General features: G+C 37.0%; 2 protein-coding genes across 3 annotated transcripts in view; one reads left to right on the forward strand and one right to left on the reverse strand.

The window, feature by feature from the left end:
- Nucleotides 1–17535, forward strand: part of LOC129765118 (snake venom 5'-nucleotidase) — a 106428-nt gene that overhangs the window by 26929 nt on the left and 61964 nt on the right. The window lies entirely within an intron of this gene.
- Nucleotides 1538–5639, reverse strand: LOC129765120 (serine protease 55-like). Its single transcript, XM_055765004.1, has 4 exons — nucleotides 4650–5639; nucleotides 4436–4591; nucleotides 4225–4375; nucleotides 1538–4159 (listed from the first exon to the last, which is right to left on the reverse strand). Exons 1-4 carry the CDS (start codon nucleotides 5608–5610, stop codon nucleotides 3826–3828), a joined length of 1602 nt encoding a protein of 533 aa, XP_055620979.1. The 5' UTR covers nucleotides 5611–5639; the 3' UTR covers nucleotides 1538–3825.

Genomic DNA, 17535 nt, shown 5'->3' on the forward strand with positions numbered 1-17535 from the left:
TGTAAAATAAAATAATCGTTTGAAAATTTTTTTTTGTCTTTATTGGAAAGATTTTCAGCCTTAGGCTGGTTCATCAAACGTTTGATAATTCTTCCGAACATATATTTTGTTCTAGTCATCATACCAAACGTAAAAGATCCGTCATTAAATTTACTTGTAACGAAGAACAATCAATCACAATAAATTAATTGACTTTACACGGCATTTGTTCATTTTTTTCACTCACAGAGCAAATATATTGAACTCAATTGAATTTGGAAACTGTTTCATTCAATCAAGAATTTAATCAATACAAACGAATGATTGCTAAGCTAAGGTAGTTCCCCGTCAACCTTGCGGTTATATCATAGATATAACCCACTCATTTTTTATCCCATTTATTTATTAGGCTCATTAGCATTTAGCTGTAACAGAGCCGGGTTTAATCGTGTACATGTACATATGTTAATGTTTCTATAAATTGTGAATTACACAGTAATTAGTAGTAACCATGTAGGCGTTAAGTTTTCTGTTCCATTACATTATGATAAATTACACAGTAGTAGCCATTTAGGCGTAAGGTTATTCTTTCTGTTCATCCATTGTTCAGCAGACCGGACAGCAGAGACAGTTGATATTGATCATTGTTGGGCTATTTATAGAACAGCAGCCCGATGTTTCTTGCAGAGCAGAGCAGTTGTATGGATGAATCGATCTTTGTTCCACCGTGGATCGATTTCCATCGCTGATGATGGTTGCGTGGACGTAGCTATTTTATAACAACACAAAGATGGTCAATTGAGGGCCCTGAGTTTGAACTCACGATCGATCGCTTGGTAAGCGAACGCGTAACCAAGTGGCTACGAAGACCCCCTAGATCAAAAGTTATGAATTTTTAAAATACCTAATTTTTGGAAAAAAGATGAAAATTATTATTTTTGGACCATCGGTTAATTTTGAAAAATCATAATTTAAAAAGGAAGAACACATTTTTGGATATGTTATCTAATAAATCCTCAGCTTTCGTGAAAAAATATAAAAAACAGCGCCCTTGAATGAAAACTATAAAGAACAATTACGATCAATAATCAAGAAAACAATTTTTTTTTGCAAGTATAGCATGTAAAAAAACTCGCTAACTGGCCAATTTGATATGTCGATCATATCATAGATTTTTCGAACCACCCTAAAATAGAATGGGATCTAATATTTAACGAAAAGGAACAAAACTACAAATTTACACGAAAATCTGAGAACCATTATGTCGGTTTGGCATGGAATCTATATATAATACTAAAAAAATATAGTTTGGTGTTAATTTCCCCTGCAACTAAAAAACTGATTACTAGAAACTAATTGACGTTAACGTTTTATTACCTTGTAAATTCTAGATACAATATCAACAGAGGGTATTTAAAAAAATAAAAATAGCACCCCATCGTTCAAAACTGAAAAAAAAACAGAAATCATATTTTAATGTTGTTTTTTAAGCATACCTACATTATTTAGTCGTATAATTATTGTATCATTCAATTTATTCCGATGAGAATGCTTTAAAATATTTCAACTGATGCTCTTACCACATTTTAATTTTTTTATTCAATGTTCAGTTTCTATGGCGAAGCTTCATTCGTAAATTACACATTTGTCATCATTGGTGGAATACGATCATAAATGTTGTTATGAATAGCACAGCAAATTATTATTAAAATACATATGGATTTATTTTGATAATGCATTATACATAAACCGATAGAAATGCATTATAATATATATCCACAGCGTTTTAGCGTCTATATGAATATTTTATTCAATTTCGGTTCGTAATTTCTATCCCATTCGCCGTGTTTATCATGATGATGCTAACATTCATAACATTATATACGAACCTCCCATGTTATATATGATGTCTCCCACCCTTTTAGAGACATCTTAACATTATGTTCAATTTTTAGAGCGTAAACTATCTGTCAATTTTTTCACTGTTTACATTTTCTTGCCACAAATCGTTGCCACTTTTTTCTCTCAAGTTCCACTTCTCTTCTCTGCTAGTAGGCTCTCTTTTTGCCACTAATATCCTTCAAATGGACAGATACTTTCATTGTAAATTTGCAGGGTTATGCTTGTAGGCCAAAAAAAAAAAGCTTTTCCAACACTAATGGTGTTGGTGATTACGTCTCCTATGCAAACATGGGCAGAACAGTTTTTCACTGAACAACGCCTCTTTCAATCAAATTGGCCACATTTGGCTGAGTAAAGTTCTGCTTCAGACACAAACGTTAATAAACTAAGTCCGAGTCACGAAAACGTTTGATTCTTTGATCGGAGAAATATTTGACAGATAGTATGAGGGGAAAAAAGTTCTAAGATAATATTTTTTTTCAAGCAAAATAAACTTGAAAAAAATACTTCATTGACTCCGCATGACCCAGGTATTTATCTTCTACTGACTAATTTCCCTAAAAAGACCAAGCTTATACATTCAGGTGCTTAGAAGTGGGTGGTAAGGAAATTGTGATTTTAGGTTAAAAAAAGGGAAACGGATTCTCGGCACTTTTTTCCGATATTAGTAGATTTGTGCCAGACGAAACGGATGCCATTTTGGGTGATCTCCGATGATTTCGCGCACGTGTTTTTGGTATTCATGATATACAAACTTATATTACGCGCGTTTACGACCCGCTGCTTGTGACCGAGCGATCATCGTTCTAAACTTATTGTTTCGGTAAAAGTTTCATCATGTTGAGAACAGAACTTGAAGTAGGCTCTTTATTCGACAATCAATTTTCCGAACGAACGTGCCATCACTAGTAAGGTGGCCATTATTTAGTATCTCTCTTATTGAGGCCGCGATTTATATCAAAGACTAAATTAAAGAATCATTATTGTTCTCATAATATTCTGTTGTTGATACCATACAAGAGAGAGAGAGAGAGAGAGAGAGAGAGAGAACGGAATGGCAGAGGACAAATAACGGACAAAAAACTTCAATCAAGTTTGATTTGTTTGCCGCAGGGCAACAAGCGAAAAGGCAGACAGAAAAACTTTTGCTCGCATACCTTTATAATAAAGCCAAACGGGTGGATTCTATAATTTCCGTTGTTCATTCGGGGTTCTCGTTCTCGACAACAACAACAACGGTTCGACGATGAGCGAGTAGGAATGTGGATGCAAAAGGGTTCCAGAAGACAGCAACGCGGAATTACGTCGATATGACTCCACATTCCCGTGAAAGGTGCAAGAAAGCACTTGAGAGGAGGCGATCTGGCGTAGTGGTAACATCCATGCCTCTCACGCTGAAGGTCACGAGTTCAATTCTCACTCCCGACATTCTTCCAAAAATGGAAGTACAAGTGACGAACCAGCCAAATGAGTTGAAAATCACTATAATACAGATAAAAAAAAAGAAAGCACTTGAATTTCGCTTCGCCTTGAAGCCTTTTCGCAATTTTGCTTGGTAGCTGCTTGACCTGTTTGGGTATACTTTATAGAGTAATAACAAAACGAAACAATACAAATTCCTGTCTTTGTTTAGGGGGAAAGCTTGAGATCCTCGAGCTGGTGAAGTTAGAAACTATCGATTGCTTTTCGGAGCGATGGTCTTATATTGAATGATTTTTTCTATTTGTTCTTCATAAATCAATTGAATTTGACAGAAAAAATGATTTTTTGGTAAGAATCTTTGAGTATTATTCCGGAATGATGACTTGTTTGAGTGGATCTGAACATTTTTAACCAATTAGATATACTTTATTTCAAATGAAGAAATCAATTCTTCTATTGATGATTTCCACAACACGGCCCATTTCGGCTTTTTGACACAAAATGTATCAGCAGAATCACGCACTACGTATGTGTTCTTTTGGGCCACACAGTCTCCTCGATCCAATCCAAATAGCCGGTTAGCCTGGCGTACATGGACGTCTCGCAATGGATCAACGGTCCAACCATCCGGTAGTAACTTTCACCCACCTTCCGCAGCGATATTCGTACTCCCAGAATGATCCTATCATCATCACAGGATATATTCTCACTGGTTGTGATCGCTTTCCCATCGTGCGTTTCGCTAATGTTAAACGGTGCCCCACTGCCAATCTCCGTTGGCCAAATAACGCCCTTGACGACGTCTTTCGTGATTTCGTTGGGATCCGTCCAAAGGCAGGCAATATCTGGTTTCAATCTGAAAAAATGGTGACATGACTAGGTTACTACAGTGGTTATTATTGAGTGTTGCATTTGTATTACTCATCGCGGTCGCGTCCCAAATCTATCAAGACTACGCTATCTCGGGGAACGCCACCACTTGTGGTAGTGGACTGGTTTGGATGGAGCATTGGCTTTAGATTGTGTAAGCGGAAATTGTACCGATTGGTGTAAAATTCCGCAGTAAAGGACGCTGTGGAATATATTCATGCTGATGAATATAATTGTATAATGTGTGATTTGTTTGTTATACCTTGGTCAATTGTGCGGCGAACGCAACTACCCGTGCTTAAGAGATATCGTTCGCTTATGACGTTTGCCAGACATGTCTGCACACCTTGATCGCGAATCACAACAATGTTCCTGTCATTTGAGTCCGGGGTTCTAGATTGTTGATACTCCAGACATTCTGTAATGTAAAAATCATGTTTGTGAATATTCGGCATAAATCCATCATATACCCTCACTTTCATCGCTCAACCTTGGTAGATATGGAACCATCTTTCGTTTGATAACTGGTTTTGGATTAGGATACCCATCGCCGTCTAAGTCAATCCCAGTGACATTGCTTATCCAAGTTAAGTACCACGCAACTTTGGTGAAACCAGCATAACCTTCTGTGTAGCACAAATTGCTACCGTCTTCTCGGATTTTGCTGAACGACACAATACCCCCTACATACCAGGCTTCACCGCGTTTGAAGAACAGACCGCCACCACTATCCCCGTTACACACAGAAGTACCATTGGTATGGCCAGCACAAAACATCCCTTTGTGGAATTTTTTGCCGAACAGATCGCGATCACTTTCCAAACAATCAATGTCATCAATAACAGGCAACCGAGCCAGTCTCAAAACCGGGGACACTTCATCGTTTTCCGTTAAACCCCAACCCACACTTGTGCCGACATCGTTCGTCAGATTGAACTGCCTGTTGATACACACCGGAACAACATAGTCGGTCAGTTGCACCGATTCGTTCAATTCCAACAACGCGATGTCATTACGCATATTTTGTCTGCTAAACTTATCAAACGGGTACACATTTTTCACCGAATACTGTTGTGCGATCTCCGGATCAATGCTCTCCAGATTGTGCACTCCCAAACGGACGAACAGTCCTCCTCGCGACAGTTTGTTTCCGGTGTTTTGATTGACGGTACAGTGGGCCGCGGTCAGCACAAATTGATGACTAATCAAAGATCCACCACAGGCGTACTCAACAATGGATCCTGGACTGGTGCGATGGTGAATGGCTGCATGCCAAGGCCACTCGCCATGGCGGGTGGCGCCACCTCTCACTATCAGCGCTTCGTGACGGACGCGTGGAATACCGCACTGAAGGGACACACAAAGCCGAAACAACCCGGGGCCTATCAATCCCAGAATAATGGGTAGCAAATTAAATTTCACAACGCGCGTGTTCATCCTGCGGTAAGCCACGGAGCGAAATGCCACTCGAGGCCATTATCAATGGACTGTGTATGGTAACAGCTTGAGTGTTTCGGGAATCCCCTCGAGTGACCCGTTAATAGGGTAAACAAAGCTTCAATTTCAAGCAAAGGAGAAGCATAAAATTGTAATTTTATGAGAGCCTGAGAGTTCTCAGTAAACTCATAACTGTGTGTAAATAAATCCACGGAGAGATTTGTGGCTGTAATTGAGTGAGGTGCACTCACATAGCATTTTCTTTCTCGCCGAAAGTTTCTTTCAACAGCGAACGTATCCATCGGAAGTGTTGATGTTTTCCATCTGCTTGATTTTGATACGTCTATTATTAGGTTTGCATTTCGATTATGGAATTGTTATCTAGGCTCCGTTGAAATTAGGGATGGCATCCGGTGTTAAAGTGGTTTATCAAACTAGCAATTATAATCGCTTTCATCGTTGACTTTTCTATCGGAATAGTTCCTAATTCATTCAATCGTTCAAACAAAGTTTATTTTCTGTTTCATTTATACGAAGATGCAATAGTTGAACCAATGTATGCCAGAGGTGATTGTTAACTCATTAACGACCAGCTGTTCGAAAAATCGATCGGCAGATCTTTGGAAAGTAACCGCATGGTAATGTTTTTGCACCAAATCTATATGTATAAATCTCGTGTCACAATGTTCGAGATCGAACTCCTCCGAAACAGCTCGACTGATTTCAATGTAATTATACAACCATTCCATGCCAAACCGATATAGTGGTTCCCAGATTTTCGTAAAGAGTGCTAGTTTTGTTCCTTTTCACAAGGAAATTAGACCCACATTTTTTTTTATTTTTTCATGACGGTGCTCATTTTCATTTTAGGGTGGTTCGAAAAATCAATGTTTTCTCAAAATCTATTCATCTGATACCTATATTAATGAGGACTTCGAAAAAAAAATATATGGGCGGAGAGCACAGCCCAGTTAACGAATTCCGCTCGTTAACTGGGCTGTCTTTTCAAAGGTCAAAATGGTAAATGCGCGCTTTTTCTCATCACAGTCTTCATATATGACACATTCAAATTTACTTACGTTATCGAGTAAAATATACTATTTTCTGGTAGGGATGTCCATTGAATCTGACATTCATTTCACATACCCCAACAAACATTAAATCGCATAACTTGGTATATTAGAACTCGCATATAAAGTTAGATCGTATCGAAATCATACACAGTGTCGATCAAAGGATAAATTGTGTACTTTTAAAATCGTATAAAATACGAAAACCCCTATTTTATTTATCACTACAGACTAAGTCTTAATTCGGTGTAACAAACATCGGTTTTATTATATACACTATCGTAAAATCGATTTATACGAAATGCAAGACTGTGCTCCACCTTGCTTCTAACATCCGTGATCACATTGTATGCACCCATCATGCTTTGGTTCGTACGGACCAATCGACATGCAAATTGGTATGTAGGGGATTTTGGAGTCGGGGAAGGTTCTTATGGAAGTTCAAGACCCCTCCCCCCTCTTTAAGGGGGGCTGCCATACAAATGAAACACAAATTTCTGCATTACTCGAGAATTAATCGAGCAAATGAAACGAAATTTGGCATGTGGAGGTTTTAGGGTGCAATAAATGTGCCTATGGTGGTTAGACATTCCACCCCTCTCTCTAAGGGAGGGCTGCCACACGGTGGTCCCTCAGAAATTCTAGGTGGCATAAAATAGAAAAATGAATGGAAATGCCTTAAAATTAGGTGTACGGGGGTTTTCGAAGGTGCTGAATATATTTTTGAATAGTTTTTTGAGGATGCAGGGGGAGGGGATGAAATAACAAAATTTTCGAAAAAACACGTGTGGAGTATCAAAATATTTATGGCATTTTTTTCGCAAAGTGGTCAGAAGTGGACAGAAGTCATAAAGGGAAAGTGTGGAGGGTACCCTAAGGAAGACATTTTGTTATAAAAAACTTTGAAGAATTTTTTGTAGGTCTACTTTTGTATAAATTCAGTGTAGAAAATGTACTTACTTTCAAACACTCATTTTACAGTTCAAAAATTTTTAAACCAAAAACGGAATACAAATTTGAATTCAGCATAGAATTCTCTATCCAGAACACCATCACATTATTTTTTAACGTATTTTGTAGCACTTGTGCAAAATTTTAAAAACATGCGTGTTTATCGCTACACTGGTTCACTGCATCAAACACTACGTTGCTACGTCGTTATCGCAACGAAAATCGGCGCGAACACTGTTGCCATATGTGATACTAGATGCCTTGAAGGTTTTAGAACAAAACTAGACCATTCATTCGGTCAGGCATTGTTGTTCATTTTTCTATTTAATGTCACCTAGAATTTCTGAGGGACCACTGTGATGCCATTCTACGCATAGTTGTCCCATGTTATTCTTTGACGATTTTCACTTTTCTTCATAAAACGTTGTTTTTATGCATAATCTCACGGAAAAACACAAAAAATATATATACTTTATTCCCAACTTTTAAAAACAACAACATCAAACTCAATTGTCCCATGTTGATATTCTATTCATAACTGTCCCACCATGTGTTTTTTGTAGATCCATATCGAATAAGTCGGTTCAAATACAAGAATTTCATGTCACTCTTTCAGCAGGCCTAATGCACTCTTTTCTGGTTTTGAAGAACGAACTAATTCTCAAACAAATAAAAAAAAAGATTAACAGAACACGTGTACACCTTTTTAGCGAACGCCTAATAACAATGAGATTTATATTCTGCGAAGGTGTTGCAGATCACTCATTTCTTCATAAAACGATGTTTCTATGCATAATTTTTCGGAAAAACACAAAAAAATATTGTTTGTTCCCAGATTATCAAAAAACAACATCAAGTTCAATTGTCCCATGTTGATATTCTAGGCATAATAGTCCCACCATGAATTTTTAAACCCGTAATCAAGCTTGATTGATTCAGTGAGAGGATATCATCACATTTCATTAAACAAGAGTATAGTAGTTATGTTCCCTATGGAGATTTTTGAATTTTTATAAATAAAACGATGTACTTTGATTGAGAGCTCACATAAAACTAAACTATATTTCTGGTTTCTTACGTTGGTTCGAAACTTAAAATTATCTTACGCTGCATTTTTCGTCCTACCACTTATCGCGATGCGATGTCGTCAAAAGTGAAATATGATGCGCGCGCCACTTTATGCTGATGTGTCCTGTTGAGCCGGGAGGTTCAGTTTGGTGTTTATGCTTTCTGCTGTGCGGGATGATAACGGTGTTGGTTGATTCATGCTTTGTTTATATCGATGTTTCTCATGGTTGATTTAATGAATGGTGGAATTGTATGGCTGCTCCTATGCGCGGTGGTGATTCAATTTCCCTTAGCGCGACTGCTACTTTTTGCTGTTCCAGCGATATTGATTCTAGCCGTTGTGAGATGTTTTCCGTTGAAGGCGATTTGATAATGTCGTTCTTAACTTAGTGCTTATAAAAAACTCGGTGTATTGCTAAATTAAAATGCTTAAAGCTTTTGGTAGACAAATATGCGAGAAAACTTTGATTGCGTTTTTCTCAGTTGCTGATTTTGGAACATGGGACAACGGTAGTGTAGTGTGTGTGCTATACAAATCAAACACAATTTTTTGCATTACTCAATAATTAATCAAGCAAATGAAACCAAATTTGGCATATGGAGGTTTTAGGGTGCAATAAATGTTTCTATGGTGGTTGGACACTCCACCACCCCTCTCAAAGGGGGGCTATCATACAAATGAAATACAAATTTTTGCATTACTCGAGAACTAATTAAGCAAATGGAACCAAATTTGAGATGTGAGGGTTTTTGGGTACGGGAAATGTTTCTATGATGGTATGACACCCCTTCCTCCTCTGGAAAGAAGAGGGGATCTCATAAAAATAATGCACATATTTCAACCAAACATGACAATTGAAAATTTTCGGAAAACTCTGAAGCAAAATGGGAAAATTCGAAAAAATCAATTCGCATGTGTTCTACAATTAAATATTGACAAGCGTTGTTAGTCCATTTGATGTTTGCGGTAACGAAATTGATCTTCGTTCGAAAATGGAAATGGATTTTAATGTGATAGAACGCACTCCTATATCGTTTTCTATCTATATAGATAAAAATGGATCGCCGATTGTGTTGATAAGAGCAAAACTCGAGAAAGGAATTGTCCGATTTAGGGCTGTCTCCATTCTATCATATTTTCTGTTTCAAATATTTATTCCATGTAACGGAGAAACTTGTTATTTGCAAGTGGATGAAAAATATAGCATGAAAATTGTGTCTGAAAATAATCTGATATTGTAATGTCGAGTTTTGGTAGAAGTACTGAAATTTTATAGAAAAAAATAGTTTTGAAGGATAGATTAGAAGATCAATCAATCGAATAATAACTCTACACGAGCTGAAGATTATTCCGCCCAGTGACAATTCTCCCTTGGATTCATCGAGTCAACCACGATTGATATAAGGTACAGACTAGGGGGCCGTCGCTGATTAATGGTCAGTTGCACCCCAATAGGAAGTATCCCGTGTCGGCCACACATACAGAGCACTGGAGACTGCAACATCCCAATTATGAGAATCTTTGTAAAACTAACCTCGAGCCAACCGCGAGTAATCGGTTACATATTACTAACATAGACAAAAAATGTCAAAATATTGAACTCACGGGCCCGTCAGGCTAACGCCATATGTGCCTCAATAAAATATATATTTTGAAAAAAAAACAGTTTTGCGATTGGACCCATGAACGTGCGCTTAGTAAGAAAACGTAGATGTGATAACCTAAAATAAATTTTGGGCGGGACGAAGTTTGCCGGGTCAGCTAGTGCTCATATAAAATTTTAAAAACCGAAATATGGATAAACCACTATACTACGCGATAGGAAATACATTTTTACATGCTGGAAGAAAAATGAGTCAAATCGTTCTTGTTGATCCTGACATAAACGTGCCGTGGAAAAACAAGGTTTCGAGAAATACGCGATTTGACTGCACTTATGCTGCGATGAGTTGTAACGAGTGAAGCAAATTAAATGTAAAAATTTAAAAGTTAAACTTCATGATTTCCCCTAAAAACTAAATACAGTTTTTTTTTACGCGGGGGATACGTACCTCGTAAAAAAACCGCGTTAATTGGAAAATCCGCTTAAAAAAAACAGGTCACCTCCAATCTACGTAAGCATCGTGATCGAGTGCGGCACTAATTTTCGTCATAGACGCTAAGTTCCGTCGCAAGCACTTATTACTGTCATATTCTCTGAGGGAGCATGAAATAGAAATGTGAGCTGAGAGATGTGATATTGCCCAGGTGTCGCGTTAAGGGGGTATTCTAGTCTAGAAATCTGAAAAAATCGAAATTTTATTTTTACCATATTTCTGTAGTTTAGGCATTCAAGAATATACTCTAGAAAGGACTTATCGAAAATCCTATTATTTACCTAGTTAGAGCCATCTTAGTGATGTGGTATCTAACCTGTTACGGCCATCACAATGAACTTCAAACGCGTTTCTCTCGGAACTAGTTTTTTTTCTAACTGGCGTACACGATATCTCAAGTTCTACTGAACCGATTTATGTCAAATTTATATGAAAATAATCTGCATACATCTCTCTATCGCATGAACCAATAAAAAATTATAACTTTTTAATTTTACTATTTTTAAAAAATCGGTAAACGCAAAAAAAAACGTTTTAAACAGCATTTTTGTTTTCAAACGGCCGCCATTTTGTTAAAACCCATGTTTTTGACTTGTCCGAGGTTCATGCCATAGCGACATCTTTACTGATTCAGAATCTGTTCGATTTTTTTGTTTCAGATAACCAGAAGGACTGGAATCGTGTACGCCATGGCACAACTTTTTTTTGAACACCCTCACTTCACCAGCATGTAACTATTCTAATTATGAATATTTTTTTTCCGTCCTATTTTTGTTTTATTGTTGAAAGATAGATAAACGAATAATGATATAATGGATAGTAAAAATATTCTTTGTTTTATTTTTACGGAGTTCGAAAAAACGTCCGAAATTCGTGTCTCTACACTAGAATACCCCCTTAATTGGAAAATCCGCGCAAAAAAACTCGTAAAAAATACCTCTAAAAAAACCTGGGTGTAAACTCTACAAAATGTAAAATTGATATACTCCTCGATACCTAGTGTTTGGAGTAACGGAACACACTTTCTTTCAGAGAAATAGAAACATTTGAATGGGTGATGAAATATCCTACGCTCTTTGCCTGTCTCCTGTCGAGACAAAGTAACCGCATTCAGTCATGAATGGACTAAAAATAAATGTACGATCTCGATAGCGCTCTGTAATCACGGCAGCAGCTGCGTGCATCTATTTTGATTCGTCCTTTACACAAAGGGCGTCAGAAGCTAGTGCAGACTCAACCGCGTGACAGTTACTTCACGAAGGAATCTCAGAAACGCCGTACATCTTGTTTCTCCGAAGTGAATATTTTTGTTTCGGGTGCCAAACGCGTTTCTTGTGGATCGATTTTCTTCTCTTTGCGTGTTACGATTATTCGTTATTTTATGAAATCTCAATACGATCGACCATTATCACGTATAAGTTAATTGAATTACTGTAGCGGCAGTCGAGTGGAACCAAATGACCCGATAAGAAGTAGCCCCCGCACATCAGAAATGAATTGAGTTGATCCGATAAAACCCAATCCATTATCACTATGCGCGCCAATGAGCGAACCGGCTCGACACAATACATTTCTTTGCAACGGCCACAAACAGCACTTTCTCTATTACTATTAATTTACTACAGTCTCCCGTTTTGCTCCGTCGTTATCCCTTCCTTCACAGATGGCAAAAGCATTCTAGCGGTGCGAACGGTTAGCCAGTTGGCTACTACTTCACACCATTCAATTTGCGAAGGCATCCCCTCGTTCATCATCTTTCAACGACATTCTTCATTAGCTCTTCCGTTCACCGTGTTCTGTTTGGTTCGAATATTAGCCCCCAGTTGCCGGGGGAGCATCGGCGATGTCGTCATTTCGCAACGACGCTCAATTAATTTCGTATAAAATACGAATACGTGGAAAAAAATGATTGAAGATAATATTTTGTGAATGAAGAAATATAACCAGTCTGAGATTCATTCTCACGTAAATGGCTATATACCTGACAGAGAACCAGATTGAAAGATATGAACTCACATTCAAACTGGAACTGAAAACATGGATCGAAAATCACGGGTCTCACACCACAATAGAGTGCCTTATATCAAATCGTATATTCCATTGGTTAAGAACCATCCTTTAGGGGTTTCTGTTTTAAATTTAGTTTGAATGGTAGCGAACCGGAGAAACATGAATTCCTTTTCATGGAGAAATCATGATTGGTAGCGAAAAAAATCACCGCTGAGGGCGGATACGGAGGGGAAATGTAGCGATTATTAGTCCAATTCATCTCATTTTAATACAGGCTAACCTGTTTTTGTACAGTTGTTGTTTTGTGCGATATCTCATTTGTGTGACTGTTTAGGTGCAATTTATTATTTGTGCGATTAGTTTGTGTGATTCAAGACCCGATGTCATAATGAAATCGCCCAAAAAGAGTCGTACAAACAAGGAATCACGCAAAAAAAAGACCGCACAAAAACAGGTTTGTCTGTATTGAGTATTCATTAAAAACGAGTATGTTAGTTTGTTTTCAAAGCTTGTCTGACATAATCAGCTGTGCTTTTAACATTCATCAATAGTACAGGGTGCACCATTGGAGGTTCCCAATATATGTTTTGATTACGGTGAAACAGATTGACAGTAGATCATAAAAATCCAAATCCAAGATGGCCGCAGTCACAAAATTGCCAATTACTTTTCATCAACTTCAATTTTCGCATATTGGTATCAAATGGAAAACTTCATCAGAAAAAATGAAGCAAGCAATAAAAATTTATTTGATAGTATTGCAGATGAAGCGTGGTCATCTGTGTGGGAGGAGTTCGATGCATTGGTTGGCAAACTTCAAGCCTTACATGATCCAGAAGCTACTCCAATAGTTAAGCTGGACACATATTTAGCGGAACCACATTTGCGTATAATAAGCGATCCTTTGCTGTGTGTGTAAATAAAGTAAATGATAATATCGGGACAAAATAAAAAAAAATCGATTACTTTATGTTTTTTTTTTCAATGTTTTTGTAGACTTTTTGCTAATTAAGTCAACATTAAGAAAGGCACTTTTAAAAACTCCAATTAATTCTGTACGAAGATAATTTGTTGATTCGACGAAAAACACGATATTTTTTGCATCGAATTTCAAAAAGACCAAAAAATTGTTTTTGTGGTTTTTGAGAAAATAGTCTGTAATTTTGCAAACATTGCAGCATTTTAGCAGTAAAAGTTTAGCCTGTTATATCCCCAAAACCCCTATGAACGTTTCATTTTTTTAGCCAAACGATCAAAATTTTAAGTAAATTAGAGAAGAATTTCATCGCAAATTGTATCAGCTGTACAAAACGCCATGCGTACCTTCAGAATGAACAATTTGTAACTTTCGTTTTCTTGCATTTGTGTTGAAAGTTGAAGGTTTCAAATGTAGATATTCTATCTTCAGATGTTGATTTTCCACGAAGTTACAGCATTCCAGAAATTATTTTAAAATTTCGACTTCACCCTCTGTACCTCTTATTTTTTCGTCGAATGTATTAAAAAGCCCATTATTTTTTAGGTGCGGGTGTCGATACAGCTTTCGAGGTCTAGCGAATATGGAAGACGAACAACACAGAATTCGGTATTATTCTGTATTAATTCTGCAATTATGAAATTTCAGGTGAAATCGACTATCTTACTGGCCCTGCTTGGAAACCCGGTAGGCTTTAGAAACTGTCTATCAATGGGTTCCAAGAGCATACATGACAGCTGTTTTAAAACTCGAGTTGTTGGCATCTAAGACAAAGCTGCCTGCCGAAAGGCTGTGTCTGATAAATTTGAACAAATAATGTTCACAACTAAAAAAAATAAAGTTAGCGATCCAGAGCACTTCTTAGGCGAGTTGAAGGTAAGAGTTATCCGATATACTGGAGGTCGTATTACTTCTGGACAATGCCAAATCTGATGTCTCTTTGACAATTCGACCATTTTTTTGTGGTTTTTGCCGTATTCGCCAGATATTGCTTCCTCAGCTTATTACTTGTTCGGGATACTGTAATAAATGTGACTCACCAGATATCATGAAATACCTTTCCCAGTTTTTCGACGTATACCCAAAGAAATTCTGGGAAGTTGAAATTTACAAATTCTGTGCAGAATGGCGAAATATTGTGGAACGAAACGGTGTATATGAGGTATGGCTATTAAATAACGCGACTGGTTACGAAAAAGGGTTATATTTTAAAAATTACGGTACAACGGAGCAATTCCAAATGAAATCGACAAATGACAAAACATGAGTATTTTTGATTCGAATGAAAGTTTGTATTCCGTATGGGTTGAAGGAAATATGAGTTTTCCACAGCAATTGGGATTTTTTTGACTCAAGCGTAACTTTTGAAAAGGGCGTATCAATTTTAGTAGGAGAAATCTTTGATCTCAAAAACTATGAGTCGTACCGAAATAGTGTCTTAGAAAGAGTTATAGAGTATTGATGTCTAAACATGAAAAAAATATACACTGAGAAAAAAAATTAGTACTCTTTTTTTTATTTACAAAAAAAAACTTTAAATTGCAATATCCAAAATACATATTTTTTAATTTTTTTAAAAATTTTTCATATAAAATAGAAATCATGTAAAAAATTTAAAAAATGGGTCCAAGATGGTAAAACTATTCTTGACGAACTTTGTGGGACATCGAATTTTTATGAATTTTCGTAACTTCGAGTTTTTGTATGTTAACAATCATTTTTAGCCACAAATTATGATTCCTGATGTGATTTTAAACAAAAAAGCTCATTATAAATCTCCTTCTAAATGTAGCCATTCTCGAGATATTTTGAAACATATTTCTAATTTATTGTCTTTTTTATAGTAAATATTCGCTTTTAAAATGTTTGTCGTGTCATGTTCATGAAATTTTATGAATTTGCTTATAATTTCCAACAACTTTTCCAAATACATCATCATAGTAAAAATATATGTTTAGGAGTTACGTTGAAAATCATTTGAACATATGTGGGTTAACATAAAACGTAGCGAGATTAATTTTTTTTTAATCTTAATACAAACTTTTAACATGTTATACATGTTGCGCCAACAGAACACAACATTTATAAAAGGAAGAAATATAATTCTCTACAATTTGGTCAAATAATTCCTATATTTATCGGAGTTTAAGAGATACTAATAATAATACTAGAATTTTTAGCATTTATTTTTTATCAACATTTATTTTTATCAACTAACAATTTTGTTGTATATAATTTATTTTTTTCATTATTTTCTTATATTTCTATACACATTATGATAACTTGCTGCATTGTCGTTAGAGTACAACTTTGCTGCTACTTCATTCTCGGATACAGGTACAAAAGAATGATACTTTTGGGTACCTGGAATTTGTTTAGTGTTATCATACATGCTACTCAACTCTTCCACACCCTGATCATATTCTTCTTGTAACATATAATTACGTTAACATTCACCGTTTAATCGAAAAAAAACATTTCTTTTACTCTTATTCGCTACAAGGTTGTACACATAATGCCCTAGCTAATCGAAGGTGAGATCTTAAATAACCTAAATCTGCTGATGAGACATTTCGGATTCGATGGTGGCGTCTATGGACTTTGATCGGGTGGCGTGGTTCATGGTTGTTGATGATGTTACGTTTCCTACTGTGAGCAGAATGCTGACTTATGCGTTCTGTGCTGGTATTGATGTCACGTGGCTTGGTCCATCACGTAATTATATATGAAAATGACAATTTTGTAAGATAGCCTTCTTTTCGCTTGCTAGCCCCGTCAAATAACGTTTTTGCACTCGTAATCGGATGTTCATGCTGCCTAGCCAAACTAGCTATTGTTGCCATCCGTTTTAATGTACAGGGTTTTCCAACTTTAAATTCCGAAAGTAAATTGAAATAAAACACACTTAGAATTCGAATTTCGATGAAACTGTTATTTCAAATTAAAGTTTGGTTTATGCCATTATGTGTGAAATACAACATCATTCAAATGTCCACCTAGGGCTTCCTCGCACACCTTGATCCGGAACAGGTAATTTTCGATGACTTCGGCACATATGGGGCGGTATCTCGGTCATAACTTCACGAATGTTGACTTTCAAATGTTCAAGAGTTTGCTGAGAGTTGGCATAGACACGGTCTTTCGCATAACCCCACAAAAAAAAGTCTAGCGGGTTCAAATCGCATGATCTGGACGGCCAATTGGCATCACCAAAACGCGAAATTATGCGTCCCTCAAATTTCGTTCGCAATATGGCCATGTTTGGTCGTGTTGTGTGGCACATGGCGCCGTCCTGCTGAAACCTCATGTCATCCGTATCCATATCTTCAATTTGTGGCAAAAAAAAAACGGTTAACATGCGGTCATAGCGCTCACCATTCACAGTTACCATCTCGCCGTCCTCATTTTCAAAGAAATACGGCCCGATGACTCCACCAGACTATAATGCGCACCAAACAGTGACTTTTGGCGGATGCAATGGCCTCTCAACAATCACGTGTGGATTTTCTGAGCCCCATATACGGAAATTTTGGGTGTTCACACAGCCACCGAGCTCGAAATGTGCCTCATCGCTGAAGAAAATTTGATGCGAAAATTCAGCATTTTGCTGCTGTTGTTCGTTCACCCAATCGACGTATGCCCGACGCATTCCATGGTCACCACGCTCTAATTTTTGTACCAGTTGGACTTTATATGGATGTAGGTGCAAGTCCAAATGCAAAATTCGCCACAATGATGTGTTTGACAAGCCCA

The sequence above is a fragment of the Toxorhynchites rutilus genome, chromosome 2 (assembly GCF_029784135.1).
Source record: "Toxorhynchites rutilus septentrionalis strain SRP chromosome 2, ASM2978413v1, whole genome shotgun sequence".
NCBI lineage: Eukaryota > Metazoa > Arthropoda > Insecta > Diptera > Culicidae > Toxorhynchites > Toxorhynchites rutilus.